Raw genomic sequence first — 20,019 nt, 5'->3', positions numbered from 1 at the left:
GGCAAGGAAACAGATTATGAAACTGCAAATGAAAGAGGGGCAATGATGATGGAACATCTAGTGAAATTTGAAAATTTGGTAAGGAATCTGAAGATGGCTGGTGCTAACATCGAAGAAAGTGATGTCCTTACGCAACTATTTATGACATTGCCAGAGAAATACGATCCTCTAATCACAGCATTGCAAAATATAGAAGAATCCAAATTAAATTACAATCTGGTTAAAGAACGGTTACTTCTTGAAGAAGCCAAGATGACAAATCGTGTTGAAGAAGAAGATTGTTCAACAAAAACAGCATTTGTAGGAAAGAAGAATTTCAAGAAAAAAATTCAAGGTCGTTGCTTCAAATGTAATAAAATTGGACATAAAGCCAATGTATGCCGCCAGGGTGAAGCTTGCAGCGCCAAAGGTGTTAAAAATTCGATCAAGTGAGTCAAATAACAGTAATTCTATTTTGAAATTCAAACTTGATTCTGGGGCAGGTGACCATTTAGTAAACCAGAAATGGTACTTCGATTCGATCAAAAAGCTTCCAAACCCAATCGAAATTAGAGTTGCAAAAGATGATCAGTACCTTTATGCAAATAAATTTGGTATAATCAACGGAAAAAGCAACAAAGGAGTTGATATAACATTGAAAAATGTTTTATACGTTCCTGAGCTAAGAGATAATCTGCTCTCAGTGAAGAAAATGACTGCTGCTGGAATTGAAGTAAGATTCTGCAAAGACAAAGCATTAATTTCAAATGGAAATGAAATAATAGCTACAGGTTACCTTCGAGGAAACTTATATGAGGTAAGACTTAGTATTCAGCAGTGTGTAGCTTACTTAACAACCAGTGAGAAGAATCAACTGTGGCACAAACGTTATGGTAACATTGGTCAATCATCGTTTCAAGATTTGGTGAGTAAGAATATGGTTTCTGGAATTGATGTCAAACCAGAAATGTTTGATTTCTGTGACATTTGTGTGGAAGGGAAACATTGCCGTGATCCTTTCATCAAAGCCCATACAAAAGCTACCCGCCCTCTTGAGAGAATTCATTCTGATGTTTGTGAACCTATAGAACCTGCAGCATGGGATGGTTCAAGGTACTTTGTGTCATTCATTGATGACTTTACTCACTTTTCAGTAATATACACAATTAAGAAGAAGTCTGATGTGTTCAACTGTTTCAAATTGCTAAATTTGGAACGTCAATTTCTAAACTCACTATTGATCAAGGCCGAAACCATAGCCTATTCCCCTCAACAAAATGGAGTGGCCGAACGATACAACAGAACCCTAGTGGAAAAGGTGGGGACAATGTTACTCCAATCAGAAATGCCTAAGTATATGTAGAATGAAGCAGCTTTGTCTGGGATGTATATTATGTCACACCTGCTCAGTTGTGGTTTGGGTATAAGCCGAACATCAGTTCACTTAAAATCTTTGTATGTAATGCTTATGCTTGGGTGCCGAAACAAAAACGTCACAAACTTGACGCTAAGAGTCAAAAGCTTGTCATGATCGGATATGTGCCAAATGGTTACAAGTTATGGGACATGTATTCAAGGAAGATAATAACTTTAAGAGATGTAAAATTTTGATGAAAACAACTTTCCATATGCAGAAGTACAAGATGAGCAACCTAATTTAGTAATTAGAAGTAACATGCAAGAAGGGGATGAGGATGATGTTATGCCTGTTACATCAAATCAACATGCTATTGTGCCTGTTGATGACGAGGAATGTACAGTTGATCTAATGAGTAAAAGTGAAAGTAGGCCTGAAGAACTAATAACTTCCGATGAAGGTATTAACAATGATGAGGACTATGGCGATAATGATAACAATGATGTAATTTCGATAGAAGAAGATGCTAATGAAAAAGAAACCCCTAGAAGAAGTAAAAGAGTGCGAAAAGTACCAAGCAAATTTCTTGGATTTAGTTTCGGTTATTCCATTTATACAGAAGGTGTTTATTTCATGTCTGTCCCTGAACAATTTTCTGAGATCTCTTGTCGTAGTGATGCCAATGAATGGTATAAAGCTATAAATGAATAATTGAAATCAATGGAAGCAAATGAAGTGTGGAAAATTGTCAAACGCCCTAGCAGCACGAATTTACTGAAATCAAAGTGGGTCTTTAAAATTAAAACAGATCAAGATGGGAATCCGAAACGCTATAAAGCCCGGCTTGTTGTCAAAGGGTATCTTCAGAAGAAAGGAGTTAATTATAATGAAACATATGCTCCTGTTGCTAAGCTGACTATGGTTCGTGTTCTCTTGGCTATAGCTGTAAAGAAAAATCTAACTCTATATCAAGTTGATGTGAATACTGCTTTTTTAAATGGGAAGCTTAAAGAGGAAATCTACATGGAAGTGCCAGAAGGGGTTGTAACAGAAAATGGCATGGTTTGTCGTCTTCAAAAATCTTTATATGGACTGAAGCAAGCTCCCAAATGTTGGAACGATACATTAAATCAACATCTTATTGCAATGGGATTCACTAGATCAAAACATGATTACTGCTTATATACAAAGCTCGAAAATTCCGACGTTTTGTATATAATCATGTACGTAGATGATTTGCTAATTGCCGGAAGTAGTTCAAATCTAATAGAACGTTTCAAAAATCAATTGTGCAGAAGATTTCAATTGTCTGATTGTGGAAAACTTAAGCATTTCTTGGGGATGAAATTTGAAAACGATGGAGAAAACGTGATAATATTTCAAGAAGCAAGTATCAATAAAGTTTTGGAAAAATTCTCAATGATGGATTATAATTCAGTGAAGACGGCGATGGATAAAGGGTTAAAACTATATTTAAACAAAAATCAAAATAAATTCGATAAACCCTATAAAGAATTGCAACATCTGTCTGATGATCATTGGCAAGCACTTAAAAGAATTTTAAGATATCTGAAAGGTACCGTAAAGAAGAAACTTATATATAGTCCAAATGATTCAAACCCTCTAGTGGGCTACGCAGATGCTGACTGGGCCAGTGATGAAGTAGACAGAAAATCTGTTAGTGCATATGTGTTTAAGGTATATGGCTGCACAGTATCCTGGGCAAGTAGAAAACAACAAACGGTTTCAACATCTTCAAATGAAGCAGAATATGTAGCATTAAGTGCTGCTGTATCAGAGGACATTTGGTTACGCGGTATACTTCAGGATTTAAAAATAATTAAAAATTATGCTGTACCAATTTATGAAGATAACAATGGATGTATATGTATGGCGTCCAATGTTGAGAGCAAGAGATCTAAACACATAGATATCAAGCATCACTTTATCAGAGACTATATTGAAAAAGGAGTAATTAAAGTGGAGCCTATTGGAACTGCAAATCAACTGGCTGACATGTTTACAAAAACTTTAGATAATTGTAGATTTTTTAAACTTTGTAATTGTTTAGGATTGCATGATTGAGAAGGGGTATTGTAGAAAAGCAATCATGAATATTTCTTCACTCTCTTGTAAATTTTTCATAGACACCTTGTCTTAAATTTTCTTTTTAAATTATTAATAAATCACTTTTATTTAACCAACTAATCAAAACCAACATTATTATAATAATTGCAGTTATAAAAAACCAACCGCTCTACCAGCTCCCAAATATATTGAGCTTCTAATGGATTGGATAGAATCCCAGATAAATAATGAGTCTATTTTCCCCGTATCAACAGGTAATTATACATTTAAAAAAAGTAACTAACTAACTTAGAAAACTAGCCTTAATTTGACAAAAAAGTCGATAATTGGAATTTAAATCCTTTTTTTAAATTGTTCTCTAAACAGAAAAGGTTTCTTCTAATTTACATAAAGTATATTTTTTGTCGAAGCAAATATTTTCCACGGAAATTTCCTGGGAGGGATTTTATTTATTTTTTTAATTCTAGATATGTTTTGAAGCAACTGTCGTAATGTTTGTAAGGACTCCCAGCAAAAATATAAAGAAGTACTTCCAAAAAAATAACATTTATCACCACTTCAAAAGTAGCACTAAGTGAATTTTTTTACCTTCTGTGGAAGTGATGTTTAATGACTTCCGAAGAAGCGAAAATAATTATATTTTTTCAATGACGAAGATATATTTTCTTGTTCTTCCATTTTATTAGTTAAAAATTTTTATTTTTGGGTTTTTGTATTAAATGTGTCTATTTCCCTATATTATTTAAGTCGAATTATTTGTATTCTATAATGTTATAATTTTACTTCCAAAAAAAGAACATAAAAATTACTTCTTGAGAATAACTTCAGAAGTAGTGAATTTGGAATCAAATAAAAAGGACTTCCCTCCTATGTCAAGCCTCACTTCACAGGTATTTTTCAGAACTTCCATATCGTAAAATCTACTTCTTTTTCGCTTCTTTGGGAGTTCTTTTTTTGCTGTGTTAGAAAAAACTTAAATTTGTATTAAGTTAAAATAAAACTTGTACAAATTCATTAAACATTTTAATATTGGCTTATTACACGGTATTTATAAATGCATCCACTATTTTAGGAAATCCTCCCATTAAAGATTTTATAGTTGCTTCTCTTGCATTTTTGGACGAGGTGATCCACTGATGCTTTAATTCGGACATGTTCTGAGATAAGGTTTTCACAAACCTTCATTTCGTTGACCTGTGTAATTATTGTAGACTCCCTTTGAAAGCTTTACAAATATTAAAGTGGACTATCATAACAGTTGACTATCAATTGAAATTGGTGTCCGGGAAATCCCAAGAATTTCCCGGGAAATTTTTTTAATCTTTTCCGGAAAAACGGGAAATTTTAAATTAACGTATTTGTAACATATTTTGGAAAAAACTAGCGGTTTTATAAATTATTGTCGATTTTTTAAAGACAATTTACAAACCATCGCACAGTGGGGCAGTATGGAAATTTTTTGGAAATAAATCTGGCATTTCTAAACGGCTGATCCGATCGGGATAAAATTTGGCGTGAGCGTAGCCAAGAAGTATTCGAGTTTAAGTTTAAAAGATGAACCCTGCAGATGCCCCAGGGACGGCGCTGTGGCGGCTCAAAGTAGGGTACCTACGACATGTAAAATTTTTAAACTCGTGCCATTTTTTTTTTTTCACCCAAATACAAAGATTTTTATATTTTGTGAAAGCGCTCGACGAGATCTTGAAAAAACATGCTTGGACATACTACTTATCTCTTATAATATCCGAGTTATAGGCATTTAAAAATTTAGTGATACAAAATTTACCATACCTTGGTCCGCCTTTTTTTGAATACCGGGCGTAATTTTGGACCAAATGGACTCAATTTTTTCTTGTTAGTTAGACAATAATATACAAAAAATTTCAGATCAATATCATTTACTGATCCAAAAATATACGTTTTTTAATTTAAAAATTCAAAAAATATTAGATTTTTGGCGTTTTTTTGCCAAAAATGTGTCTTAACTCTTTTATTAATAAAATAAAATTTTCTTTAAGAACATATAACAATTTTATAGTTTTCTAAAAGGTATCTTTCCGCAGAACAAAGCATAAAAAACTTGTCCTATTTTTTGAAAATGTTGCCACTGCGTCCTTCCGAATGTGACCTATTTTTTATCAAAACTTCAACTTTGGGCGACATGTTCTAAATTCCCAAAGCTGGGATCAGAAAACTGAAAGCACTTTTGGAAACCTCAATATGTTTTCTATTTACTCCAAAAGTATTTTCCCAGCCCTGAAAGAAATGTGGACCCTATGGGCAAAAAAGTAAAAAATCCTATTTTTGGGATTTTCATTCCTATTTTTGGGAATTGCGGGATGCCCTTTGACCTTTTCAATTTTTTTTTTGCATTTTCTTATTTTAAATGACAAATTTAACAAGCGTTGAAAATTTCATTGAGTTTTGTTCATAAATAAAGATTTTGTCATATATTACATATTTGTTTAATTTCTAAAACTATGATTTATATCAAAATTTTAATAGGGTCGCAGATAGTTACAACAATTTAGTCCATATTTATCCCTTAATATCATTTTGTAGTTAGATATGGAAATTCTCGACCCTTTACAAAAAATTTCAAGCCAATATCTCAATTACATTCAAAAATATGTTCATTTAAACCTGTGTCCTTTAATTTCATCTTTTTCATATTTTAGTATTAAGTATGACAGAACATACATTTGGTGTTGAATAAAATATTTGGACAATTTTTAAAATTATTTAGTTAATTATTTTATTAAAGACTATAACATTGTATATACAATAAAAAGTTATAATTTTATTATGAGCCACGCACAACAACACCTAAATCACCCCACACAAACCACCTTTCCCGCCCACCGAAATATAAAACACAATTTAATACAATATCATCAGTTAGCATAATAGCTTTTTTTATTTGAAATGTTTATCTTAAACATAATACAATTAATTCTTACAACCTACTTATATAGTTAATTCCTAACACTACTTATTTTCTATAAAATAATCTGTAATATCGGTATACATATCCAGAAGGTAATATAAGTCCTTTAAATCTTCCTTGTTTTGAGATGATAGAGTTTCATAACAAATCCATCTTTTTCGCATAGTTGAAAGAACAGGATCAGAAGATAGAAGTAAACTATTAAAAATATCTTCATTCTGTGATTTCCTGGAGCATTTTCTTGAGCTGAATAGTTGAACATGCTTAAAATCTCGATTCCTCGCTTCCTGGGCTTCTTCTGTTAACTCTCCAAGTGGAAGAATATTCGATTCAATTATTATTTGACCATGACACAATACTTTGTGTACTGTTGGTGTTAGTTCCCTCCATGGATACAGAGATACAAGTAATTTAGAAATTTCAGATGTATATTCCCCAAATCGAAATTCCGAAAGACAGGTCTTCTTCATTAATACTTCTGCTTTTGTTTATATTTGAGAATTGCGACTTTTTCTCATTACATATTGAGCATCTCCAGAAGGAAGAAGTTTCTGTTATGGCATTGCTGACCTTTCCATCAATCATTGTTAACTTAGCTGATATGATACGTTAATAGAGAATTCCTTTATTTTTATGCAAATGGGCTCCAGTGCACTTATTTCATCTTTTAAATATTCCACTAAATCTTTTGTTGTTTTCTTTGACTCCTTTATATGTTCAAATCCAATGGGTCTACAAAAATTTTTTGAACCCGGAGTTGTATTGATATATATATCTTCAAATGAATTTCCGATGCTTGACGATGATGGATTAAGGGAATATGAACGAATTCGTAATGGCACTAATGATGACATAAATACACTTTTGTAGTCTGCTAATGTCCGACTTCCACAAGCTTGTTTGTATTCTGGAAGTGCTGATAAACCGTCACATCCCCACTTACATATTAAGACAACATCACAGTTATGAATTTTCCTTAGTTGGTCGGAAAAATTCTTGATCCTGTGTTTTCGAGCAAAAATGATATATCAATACAAGCAATAGGTGATGGTAGGATAGTTTGTTTTTTTTCCTAGATCGCCTTCTATGATGCTAATATATTGTGTCCTTTTTCATGCAGAGCTTTCCTTAATATTTGGTACTTATTTCGACTGAGACCCAGTTCCAACATAAGCGCTATTGCTTCCTCTTCAGTAAAATTTGATTATGATGTTGGAGTTGGTATACTTTCCACAATTCGCTTAAGTCGTTTTGGTGATGCATTAGGAAGAATAGTTGCAATATGTACGACATCCATAGGTTGGTTTTCCTTTTTCAGCATTTCGTTAAAAGTATCAACAATTTCCTCATTTGAGATTGAAAAAAGTTTTTGTGTGACCCTCTTTTTTTTGACCTTGAACATAAGTCTTCGTATGACTTGCAAGGCGCTCCTGTTGATGTGTTGAAAGTTGAGATATCCGTAGTAGTTTCCATCCAACTACAAAATTTTAATAGAAATTTCTTTTGATTTCCATCCACAGACTTACTTTTTACATCAAAAAGTTTTCAATTTTTGATATGCCTGTTTTGTCTACTATATGTAGTTTTTATATAATTTGAAATATCTTCAATTCTTTCTGGCCCTTTTGAAGATACACTCCATAAAACGGAACACAACTCTTCGTTTAATGTAATCTTCATTGTAGATTTATTAAATATGGTACTTAAAATCTAAGAAGTTTACTTATATACCAATTCTTGTCATTTCCGATACAGGTATTTCAAAGTAAAAAATTACAAATTGTCTACCTATTAACATTTAGGACTATATACTATAACCTGTAATTCAGTCATTGATATTTCTTATTAGTGAATGAATCGAAATTATCATTACCTGTATATTTTTACCTATATGATCATAAACGAAACAGAACGAAATGATCTGTCGAAAAAATTTAGGTAAAAAATAGTTATACATTTTTGAAAATTTAAGCATAATAGGACCTTTCAATTATAAGGATAAGCAAACAAATAGAAAATAGGTAAATATAAGATTTAAATATGTTCTGTCATACTTTATACTAAAATATGAAAAAGATGAAATTAAAGGACACAGGTTTAAATGAACATATTTTTGAATGTAATTGAGATATTGGCTTGAAATTTTTTGTAAAGGGTCGAGAATTTCCATATCTAACTACAAAATGATATTAAGGGATAAATATGGACTAAATTGTTGTAACTATCTGCGACCCTATTAAAATTTTGATATAAATCATAGTTTTAGAAATTAAACAAATATGTAATATATGACAAAATCTTTATTTATGAACAAAACTCAATGAAATTTTCAACGCTTGTTAAATTTGTCATTTAAAATAAGAAAATGCAAAAAAAAAAAATTGAAAAGGTCAAAGGGCATCCCGCAATTCCCAAAAATAGGAATGAAAATCCCAAAAATAGGATTTTTTACTTTTTTGCCCATAGGGTCCACATTTCTTTCAGGGCTGGGAAAATACTTTTGGAGTAAATAGAAAACATATTGAGGTTTCCAAAAGTGCTTTCAGTTTTCTGATCCCAGCTTTGGGAATTTAGAACATGTCGCCCAAAGTTGAAGTTTTGATAAAAAATAGGTCACATTCGGAAGGACGCAGTGGCAACATTTTCAAAAAATAGGACAAGTTTTTTATGCCAAAGCGTTCTGCGGAAAGATACCTTTTAGAAAACTATAAAATTGTTATATGTTCTTAAAGAAAATTTTATTTTATTAATAAAAGAGTTAAGACACATTTTTGGCAAAAAAACGCCAAAAATCTAAATTTTTTTTTAATTTTTAAATTAAAAAACGTATATTTTTGGATCAGTAAATGATATTGATCTGAAATTTTTTGTATATTATTGTCTAACTAACAAGAAAAAATTGAGTCCATTTGGTCCAAAATTACGCCCGGTATTCAAAAAAAGGCGGACCAAGGTATGGTAAATTTTGTATCACTAAATTTTTAAATGCCTATAACTCGGATATTATAAGAGATAAGTAGTATGTCCAAGCATGTTTTTTCAAGATCTCGTCGAGCGCTTTCACAAAATATAAATATATATTGGGTGAAAAACAAAAAAATGGCACGAGTTTAAAAATTTTACATGTCGTAGGTACCCTACTTTGAGCCACCACAGCGCCGTCCCTGGGGCATCTGCAGGGTTCATCTTCTAAACTTAAACTCGAATACTCCTTGGCTACGCTCACGCCAAATTTTATCCCGATCGGATCAGCCTTTTAGAAATGCCAGATTTATTTCCAAAAAATTTCCGTTCTGCCCCACTGTGCATCGTTAATGATGCAGAAGGAAATGAAAAAAATCCTTAATTGAAACTATCAATCTATGTACATAAAAGCTTATCTTGAAGCAAGTACAAATAGAATTAAACATTTGGACATTCTAATATAATATAGAATAGAGTAAACATGAATTTCTAAAGCCATCTCAGTAGCTGGAAATTTGTTTACAAAATAATAATATTTAATTAATTTTAAAAATCTTATTAATTTAATACTTAACTATTCCCTGTCCATGGAGTATATGATCTGTTTAGTAGTCCTATGGTATGCAAACTATCTCACCAAGGTTTTCTATGAAGTAACAGTTTCTCTTAGCGGCTAGATCAGAACATTCACAGAGAAGATGGAGAACCGTTTCTTCCTTTTCCTGCTACTGCGACAGTACCCATTGAAGGGTAGCCCAAGCCGACTTGCATATCTGCCCAGCACCCAGTGTCTTGTCATTACAGCTATCAACCTCGACATATTCCGCGTATTTCGGGTTATGTGTCTTGTGCGTTTTTCATTGAAAGTAGGCCACAATACCTTCCATCTATTTTCAGCATTTTGAAGAAAGAATGTGAGGATACTGCTTTTTGTAATACATAACGGAGATGCTACTAAAACTACGTTGGAAATATCAAGAGCTGACCCCGTTCTAGCAAGCTCATCTGCCTGTTCATTTCCATAAAATCATTCTTGCTTGTCTAACTAATAGGGAAGTAGTAGTATAAGAGTTTAGTGGGAGAATTGCCGCTTGATTATCGACAAAAATTCCTATGTTGCGAATATTGAGATCATGTAGTACTCTACAGGCTTGATTTAAATAAGAAATTTACATATTCATGTTAAAAATTCTAGCTTTATTCATTTAACAATAATAACTATCATTACACAGAAGAAAATATTCAATAATTTTTTTCAATAAAAACGTTAATCAATATAAAATTTTTATTTAATTATATTTTTCATTAATGTGATTAATTGTTTTTATTGAATACATTCATTTACAAAAATCTATATTTTTAATCAATATAGGCTTTAATCTATTTTAAAATTTAATTTAATAAAAGTTTAATTATTATAACTAACTAGCTATACCCAGTGTGCTTTGCTACCCTAAAAGGAATATCTATCTTCTTCTATATATATAAAAATGAATGTGTGCTTGTTTGTATGTTTATATGTTTGAACGTTATAGATTACTAAATGGCTGAACCGATTTTATTCAAATTTTCACAGCGTATTCCTGTATGTCTGGGAGCCACGCCCTTATTAAGAAAATATTAAATCCGTATATTTTAGATAATATAACAGTTAGGGTCCTCAAATTTTGTCGTAGCAACTTTAGTGTCAATATAATTATTTAGGACTAGGCGGACTAGCATTAGGGGGCGTGGCACCTCCCATATAAATTAAATACAAAATTTTGTGCATCTTGGAAGCTCTTATATTATTAAAATTTTTTATAGATAGATAGAAAATGGCGATAGATAGAAAGTGGCGAACTTGCAATAATTTGCTTGACATCTCTCATATATAACATATTATAAATCTGGAAAACTATTGTAGTTAGAATCTTCAAAATCGTTAAGTGGGGTTTTTATTTATACATATTCCTTTTAGGGTAGCTAGTGGGTAAATAAAAACCCCTCTTAACGATTTTGAAGATTCTAACTACAATAGTTTTGATAAAAGTTAATAATATTTAAGAATAAGTTCCTAAATAAAATAATAAACATAATCTAGAAGCCTTGACTTAAAATATTTCAAATTAATTTTTAATTTTTCTATTTGAATGTTTGAAATTTTCTTTGGAAAAGTTTTTATTTCTTTATGATTTTTAGATTAAAATCGATAAAATTTGCGCGTAATTTGCGTGACTTTTTGAAGAATGGATGTTAACTATGTTTGTCGATGATTTCCTGTTTTAGAGTTTGTTTTTCAACATTTAAATTCCTATTTTTAATTATACAAAATTCGCTAATATAGGTAGTAACTATTCTGTTACTATATATGTAAACACAATAGTAAATAATGGACTTTTATGCAATTATTTCATGAATATCGTTGAAAAAAGTAAAAATTCCTAAAATTAGCGTCATTTACAAGTTCATATATTTTATGAACTTTTAATATTCTGAATGAAAATGGTTTGGAGAAAAAGTCATGTTCGATTCATACAATTTGTCACAAAATTCATTCCAGTTATGTATTCATTATACCCTACACCACTTTAGTGGGGAGGGTATATTGGATTTGTGCTGATGTTTGTAACATACAAAAATGTTCGTCCTAGACCCACCTTAAAGTATACCAATCGGCTTAAAATCGTTTTCTGAGTCGATTAAGCTATGTCCGTCCGTCCGTCCGTCCGTCCGTCTGGCAGGCTGGCAGGCTGGCTGTCCATGTAAACCTTGTGCGCAAGGTACAGGTCGCAATTTTCAAGATAATTGGATGAAATTTGGCACGCACGTTTTATTTGACGAAGGACGAAGCCTATTGAAAATGGTTAAAATCGGTCCATTATTTCACCTAGCCCCCATAGAACAGAACCCCCCGAAAAGGGCTTTTGAGCTCATAATTTTGTTAAATTTACAGATATATCGATAAAATGCGGCACAACTAAGTCTTATAGAAGTCTGGATGACCCTGCCAAATTTCATAAAGATCGGGCCCCATTTGACCCTAGCTCCCATACAAAGACCCCTTCAGAAAATTACTTGAATGTCCCAAATTAACTTATAAACACAAATATCGCGATGAAATTTAGCACAATAAAATATTATGTAAATATAAATATATTCACAAAATTTTATCGGGCTTGGTCCATATTTGCCCCTAGCCCCCATATAAAGCCTCTTTCAGAAAATTAGTTTTTCATCCATAAATTGCTTAAATGTATCGGAACAAGGGAATATTGAAGATAAATGCTTTTATGAAAAATAAATCACATTTAATATTCATAACTGGTGTAGGGTATCATATGGTCGGCCACGCCCGACTATACTTTCTTACTTGTTTTTTCTGTGTTAGAAAAATAAAAATTTATTAATTGATAAAGTACAAAAAGAAAGCAAATACTAAATGTTTATAGTTGCAAAAACTTTATTACCTACATTTGTATCAGAATTTTTTAATATTTTTGTATTTCTTATGCGTTTTTATGTAAAACTGAAAAAATAACGAAATACTGAACAAATACAAAACACTAAATAAAATACAGAACATTTTCACGTTTTTTAGCAAAGAATAATTTGTACAGAACAGGGCTCTAAAATACAGTACTGTTCTGTATAATACAGAACGTCTGGTCACCGTAATTATATCCAAAATGAATTCAAATAACGCGGTAAACTTAACAAGGGGTAAAGCGTTTTTCAACACTTTTTCCATAATTTATAAAAAATTAATATAATTCAAACAACTTTTGTTTTTGGTTTGTTGTAACTTTTGATAAATGGCAAACAGCTTATAGAGTTAAAGTGATGTTAACTTTGTTAAAAAAAACTTCAACTTGTTTTAAGCATAAAACTGACTTTAAGCTTTTTCTCGTCTATAGTAGCTGAAAAGTATACATTTTAACAAGTTAGAATGCTATATTCGGCTATGCCGAATCTTAAATACCTTCCACCTGCAAGCTACTTTTTACTAAAACCCACTATATTTTATAAATTGTTAAATTTTTAGGGCCGGAAAGAAGAAATTTTACTTAAGAACGTACTTTAGTTTTTCTCTCATTATATTTGTGTTTAGACTCTCCCATCCACAATATTTTGACAGATCATATTACTTGTGGTATACCTGTCTGTTCTGTAAACCGAATCCGAGTAAATTTCTCGTTTAAAAACTAGTTCTCACAATTTTTCTCATTTTAAAACCGAGTACACAAATCTAGTCGAAAGTAAATCGAATTTAATTTTATTCTAATAAATTAAATAATTATTTTTTTTTAATACAATTGTTACTTAATATAAATGCTATGGGCATTTTAAACCCTTTTTCATTTAAATACATATGTTTAATTTTCTGAATTGAATGAATGATTTATCTATAAACAGAACATACTCATGTCGAGTTTACTCCGGCTATAATAATTTAATAATATATTATGTGGTATTAAGTGATTTTTAGAAGTGAACCTTATGTGGGAGCTAATTATGGACCGACAGTGAAAAAATAATAATTTATATACACAATTGTGGACCGATGTGGAAAATTTTCGCTGAATGATTTATATATACACAAAACAAATTGAAATTTTAGCCCGATAGCTTTATTCATTAATGAAATATGTATGTTTATGTGATTTCGGAAGTGGATTTTATATGGGAGCTGGGACCAATTGTGGACTGATCCGGAAAAAATTTTATAAATAAAAGTCGGAATCTTGTTCGTCAAAATGATTCCCCTTTCCAGATATTGAGGTAGCCGAAATTTGAGATCGATTAATAGACTTTAACACGCGCCGCTCCTCGCTCAAAGTTTGGAAAAATCAAAAAAAATTTCCAAAAAGCTAACATATGAAGCTACAACTCCAGAACGGTAAATAAACACGCTTAGTACCTCAAAACAAATAATATTGTACTTTAATTAATATTATATACATAATTCTTGTTACTTTAAGTCAATCAGAGTAACAACAGATTTTGTCTCTAAAAACATGACCTGGTCGCGGTAGGAGCATACTTCGTATATTTTGATATTATGTGATAAATATTGCCATTAGGTAAATGTTTTACATATTATTGTTAAAGAATCATAATGTACATAGATTAAGTATTTCAAAAAGATGTAAAATACAAAAATTGGTTGAAAAATGTAAAAGTTATTAAAAATTCCCCAGGCCAATAACGTGTCGCAGAGCATTTGATTAGGGAATGTGGAAAAAATTTGAAATATTACCGGGGGTTTTATGGTAAATAGATTAGGGAATAAAATAGTGAAACAATTAGGCCATTGCCTCTTATAGTTAAGCTGTACCTGCGATATGAATTCTGTGAATTTCGCGAAAAACCCATTTTTTTGTAATATTTTACAAAATATGTCCTAATTCTTTACTGTTATACATTTTAAACAAAATATTTGCGAAGTATTATTTCTATTATTAGATAATATAATATATGTCCCTGAAGTAATATATCGAGCGACTATATTCAATAGTCTCTATCTAAAATAACACAAGTTTTCAGTTCGTGAAGATTTTTGTATTTTTTCTTCTACAATATATTTTCTAAATCGTTATATGAAAAGAATTTTAAATTTTGCATTATTTGTAAAATTATTCACAAATTTATATCAGATAGAGCTTTTTTTTCTACGATTTTTTTTTACAACGATAGAGAGTTTTTCATAGAAATATAAATTTTTATTATATTTTATGCAATTTAATATAATATAAACCAAATTGTTGAAAAAGGAACAGATTATAAGGTTTTCGTCCAAATCCAATGTTATATGGTTAACCACGGCAATAAAATTAATCAAATTAGTATCATAGTGAGCGATATCTCGAAAACTATTAAACCGATTTAAAATATTTTTGAGGATTTGTGTTCAGTAATAAATTAGTAATAACACTTGTTTTGCAACAGAAAATTATCCAAAATAATAGAGTTTGAAGCAATTTTTGGATAAGATAGAGAGTTTTGCATTCAGAATTTTTCTTTTTTTAAGATAGAGAAATTTAAAAATTGCCATAAAATTGCCAAAAAAAATTTTTTCTTTTGAAATTTATGTCACTGATGCGGGATAGTTTGCTGGATATTTTGCCATCAAAATCTTATTTTCATGAAAATGACAGATTGAGACTATTGAATATAGTCCCTCGATATATATGTCGGGAAATCCTAAGTCGTAAACTTTGGAGGTCAAATTTTGCAATATTTAGAAATTCTCATTAAAACATATCGAAATATTATTTATTTGTTGGTAATTTTTACATAATTACAGAAATTTATAGTATATGGTCCGATATTTAAAATAACAACTTTGAGCGACGAGCGGCAGGTGTTAAAGTCTATTAATTAGCAAATCAGTCAGTGTCATACACGTGTAATTTTATTTTCCAAAAGTTTTGCATTTGAAAGATGTCGCCGAACAAGAATAAACTAGAAAAAAATTTGTACAAAATAATAGAAAATCCTATGGTAAGTTATTCTATTGTAACACGGGAGACAAATGCTTCATTAAGTACTGTTAAGAGGGTGGTACGTCGATACAATGGAGGTTTGACAACATAAAGAAAACCAGGTTCGGGAAGAAGAAGTGGACTCAGCAATAAACAAGTAAGAAAGTATAGTCGGGCGTGACCGACCATATGATACCCTACATCAGTTATGAATATTAAATGTGATTTATTTTTCATAATAAAGCATTTATCTTCTATTACCTTGTTCCGATACATTTAAGCAATTTATGGATGAAAAACTAAATTTCTGAAAGAGGCTTTATATGGGGGCTAGGGGCAAATATGGACCAAGCCTGATAAAATTTTGTGAATATATTTATATTTACATAATATTTTATTTTGCTTAATTTCATCGCTATATTTGTGTTTATAAGTTAATTTTGGACATTCAAGTAATTTTCTGAAGGGGACTTTGTATGGGAGCTAGGTTCAAATGAGGCCCGATCTCTATGAAATTTGGCAAGGTCATCAAGGCTTGTATAAAACTTAGTTGTGCCACTTTTTATCAATATACAGGTATATTTAACATAATTATGAGCTCAGAAGCCCTTTTCGGGGGGTTCTGTTGTATGGGGGCTCAGAAAACGATTCTAAGCCGATTGGTATACTTTAAGGTGGGTATAGGATTAAAAAAACGATATAATCATTTAAAGTGACTAAAGTGCCAGATCGATCATCCGAAAAACTTACATTAGCGAAAAGGCGTGCCAGAAAATTATATGAACAGTATATTACAAAATTTGATTGTGTAGTTATGGTTGATAAAACTTATTGCAAGGCTGATTTTAAACAATTACCTCGTCTGGAATTTTATACTGGCCGTAAAAGAGGAGGGGCTAACTCACAATTTACCCAAAAAAGGTTGGGAAGTTGCCAAATGATTTGGCAAGCAATTTGTATCTGTGGTTTCCGAAGCAAGGAGGTGGTTGTACAAGGTTCAATTAACTGGAAAATGTATATCGAAAAGTGTCTCGAAGGGTCGTTAAAGGTCGTTTATACAACGACATAGTGGCTCTGCGCTATTTTGGCCAGATTTAGAAACGAGTCATTATGCAAAAGACACAATTGAGTGGTATAATACAAACGATATCCATTTTTTCCCCAAATCCACCAAATTGCCCGGAGCTCCGTCCAATTGAGAGATATTGGGCGCTGATGAAAAGAGCATTGAAGAAGACTAAGAAGGTCGCACGCACAGTGGTAGACAAAAACACTGTAAAAACGCTTATGAAGGGAGTTTCGAGTAAAGTGCGAAAATTTTATGAAAATAAATCGGAACAATCTACATTTTAGATTGTAATTAATGTAAACATATTGACCTTTTTAATAAAATATGATTAATAAAATGTGATTTTTTAAAAAAATTAAGCATAGATCTTAGTTTTATAAGACAAAATGTAAGGTTACATTTTTTCGTGGACAGGCCTTAGTAGGCAAAACACATTTATGTCGAATTTTATCCAGATAGCTTTATTTATCTATGAATTAAGCTTGTATAAGTGATTTTCGGATGTGGACCTTATATGGGAGCTATGACCAATAATGGACCAATTCGGATAAAATTTTGTAGAGTGAATTATATATACGCAAAACATACTCGTGTTGAATTTTATCCCGATAGCTTTATTTATCAATGAAATATGTGCCTTTAAGCGATTTTCGAATGTGGACCTTATATGGGAGCTATTACAAATTGTGGACTGATATAGATCTAAATCGGTAGTATGATTCCTTTTTTTAACCATTTATTTATTCATCAAGAAAATTATACAAAAACATATAAATATAAATTTTATAATGAATAGTAAATAAATTTTATATAAAGGAAATAATTGTTCATTTCGAACTTATAAAAAACTTTTTAATTAATTTTTTTTCTTTTCATAACTTTTGTAGTGTTTAGTATAGTTATAGGAAGTTTATTAATAATAATTGGTAACATAACAGGTAATGTGCTCTTCCCATACTCATTATAAAAACGTTCTACTTTAAATCTTTTTTGACTGCGACGCCTGGTGTTGTATCGGTGGTCAATAGGATGTAGGAATCTACTGTCATCGAAATAGTCGCTAGCTAGGCTTGTAGAGTATATGCTGTTTACATTGAGTATATTCTATTCTTTTGGAAAAATTCTGATGCTGTTTATGTTCGTGCTGTTGGTGATTCTAGTGTTGATGTTGGTATTGTGCTGAGGTTGGATAACGTTTATGTTATTTAGTTGACCTGTGTTGCAGATTTCGCTTGCATTAGTAGGATTATGTTGTGTTTGGTGTGTAGTTATTTCGTTATGAGCTGCGTTGTTAATCATAGAGTTATTAATGTTGTCCATGTGGTTTGAGGATGAATCAGTTGAAGTTGATTCTGATGCGTTTGTGTTGTGTCTTATGTTGTTGATTGTGCGTGTGCTGGTATTTCTTAAGTTGGTAGTGAATATATTGTGATGTTTTCTTTTTAAAATTTTAATCAAGAATGAAAAATGTTATTGAAATTTTTTATAAAACATAAAACAAATAACAAAGGCAATTAGATTATAAATTTAATTTTTTTAAATAATAGTAGTTGTAGTTTGTTTGTGCACTACATTATTCCCCCTCTAGACAAAAGTCACTCTTTTTGAATGTTTCGAAGTTTGGGATTTGTTTTTTGAATTTTGAATGACTGGTTCATGAGTTAGTTCATTGGTTTCGTAAGCTGGTTTGATTCTTTCAATAGACACGTTATCTTCTTTTCCTTTTATATTTAATGTAAAATACTTATCATGTCTCTTGATTACTTCGTATGGACCTATATATTTAGGTTGAATTGGTTTTTTAATTGTATCATCTCTTATCCAAACGAATTTACATTCATTCATATTTTTGAATCTAAAAATTGTATTAGAAAAATTAGTTGGAGGTTGAGGTTTTAGGGTTTTCATAATTTCTTTCAGTGAGAAAATAAATGTTGAATTTGACTGCAAATTTGACAACTTTGACTCTAAAAATTCACCAGGAAGAGAAACATTTTCACCATAAACAAATTCTGCTGGTGAAGCTTGTAGATATTCCTTAAATGATGCACGTAATCCTAATAACACTATAGGTAATGTCTTAGTCCATTGTATGTTATCATGACATGATATTGACGTCTTGAGAGTTCTATGGAACCGCTCTACCATTCCATTGGATTGTGGGTGGTATGCCGTAGTGTGTTGAATTTTTGTGCCAATAGATTTTAATACATCATTAAAAGTTCTCGAAGTAAATTGTCTACCTCGATCACAAATGATTGTATCAGGACAGCCAAATCTTGATACCCAATTGTTTACAAATGCAGAGGTTACTGATTCCGCAGTACAATCGTGCAAGGGAATTGCTTCCGGCCATCTGGAGAAATGATCAATTATTGTCAGTATGTGAGTAAATCCTTCAGATTGTGGTAATGGACCAACTAAATCCATATGTATGACCATAAATCTCTGTGCGGTTATTGGAAAGTTACCAGGTTTACTTTTATTGTGTTTTGTAATTTTTGTTTTTTGGCAAGACTGGCAGGAATTATTCCACATTTTGCAATCTTTGTTCATTTGTGGCCAAACGAAACGTTGAGATATCAATTTGCATGTAGCCTTAATGCAGGATGCGAAAGATTGTGAATCATATCAAAAACTGGTTTTCTATATTGTTGAGGTAAATAAGGTCGAATTCTATGTCTTGAAACATCACAATGTATTTCTACATCACTACCGGGTAGTTTATACAACTGAAGTTGAAGACTGGTTGACGATTTCAAAAGATCTTTTAACTCTTCATCAGTATTTTGCGATTCAGAAAGCTTGGTATAGTTTATTGATGATATATCTTCTATACGAGATAAAGCATCAGCCACATTGTTGGATGAGCCGGATATATGGACAATATTTGTGGTGAATTATCCTATAAAATCCAAATGTCTTCGCTGTCTGGGTGTGGCTTTTAAGGGATTTTGAAAAAAAGCAAACGTTAGTGGTTTATGATCAGTGAATAAAGTGAATTCTTTTGCTTCTAATAAATACCGGAAATGTTTTATGGCTTTGTATGCGGCAAGCAATTCACGATCATATGTACTGTACTTATATTCAGCAGGGCTTAATTTCTTGGAAAAGAATGCAAGGGGTTGCGAATTACCATTTACTTCTTGTT

At 31.3% G+C, this 20,019-nt stretch overlaps 1 protein-coding gene across 1 annotated transcript in view; it reads left to right on the top strand.

Moving 5' to 3' along the window:
* The window catches only part of LOC119609989 (MOB kinase activator-like 3), a 362,256-nt gene that overhangs the window by 182,741 nt on the left and 159,496 nt on the right, over positions 1–20,019 (top strand). Inside the window, exon 4 of the mRNA XM_037965051.1 lies at positions 3,575–3,678. Coding sequence (XP_037820979.1) covers positions 3,575–3,678 — 104 coding nt within the window. The remainder of the gene's footprint in view (positions 1–3,574; positions 3,679–20,019) is intronic.

Source organism: Lucilia sericata, unplaced genomic scaffold (genome assembly GCF_015586225.1).
Source record: "Lucilia sericata isolate MDLA Ls3-8-SP2 unplaced genomic scaffold, ASM1558622v1 Contig000026F_arrow, whole genome shotgun sequence".
NCBI classification, from domain to species: domain Eukaryota; kingdom Metazoa; phylum Arthropoda; class Insecta; order Diptera; family Calliphoridae; genus Lucilia; species Lucilia sericata.
The sequence above is the reverse complement of the archived record's forward strand: the minus strand, read 5'-3'. Positions and strand labels throughout refer to the sequence as shown.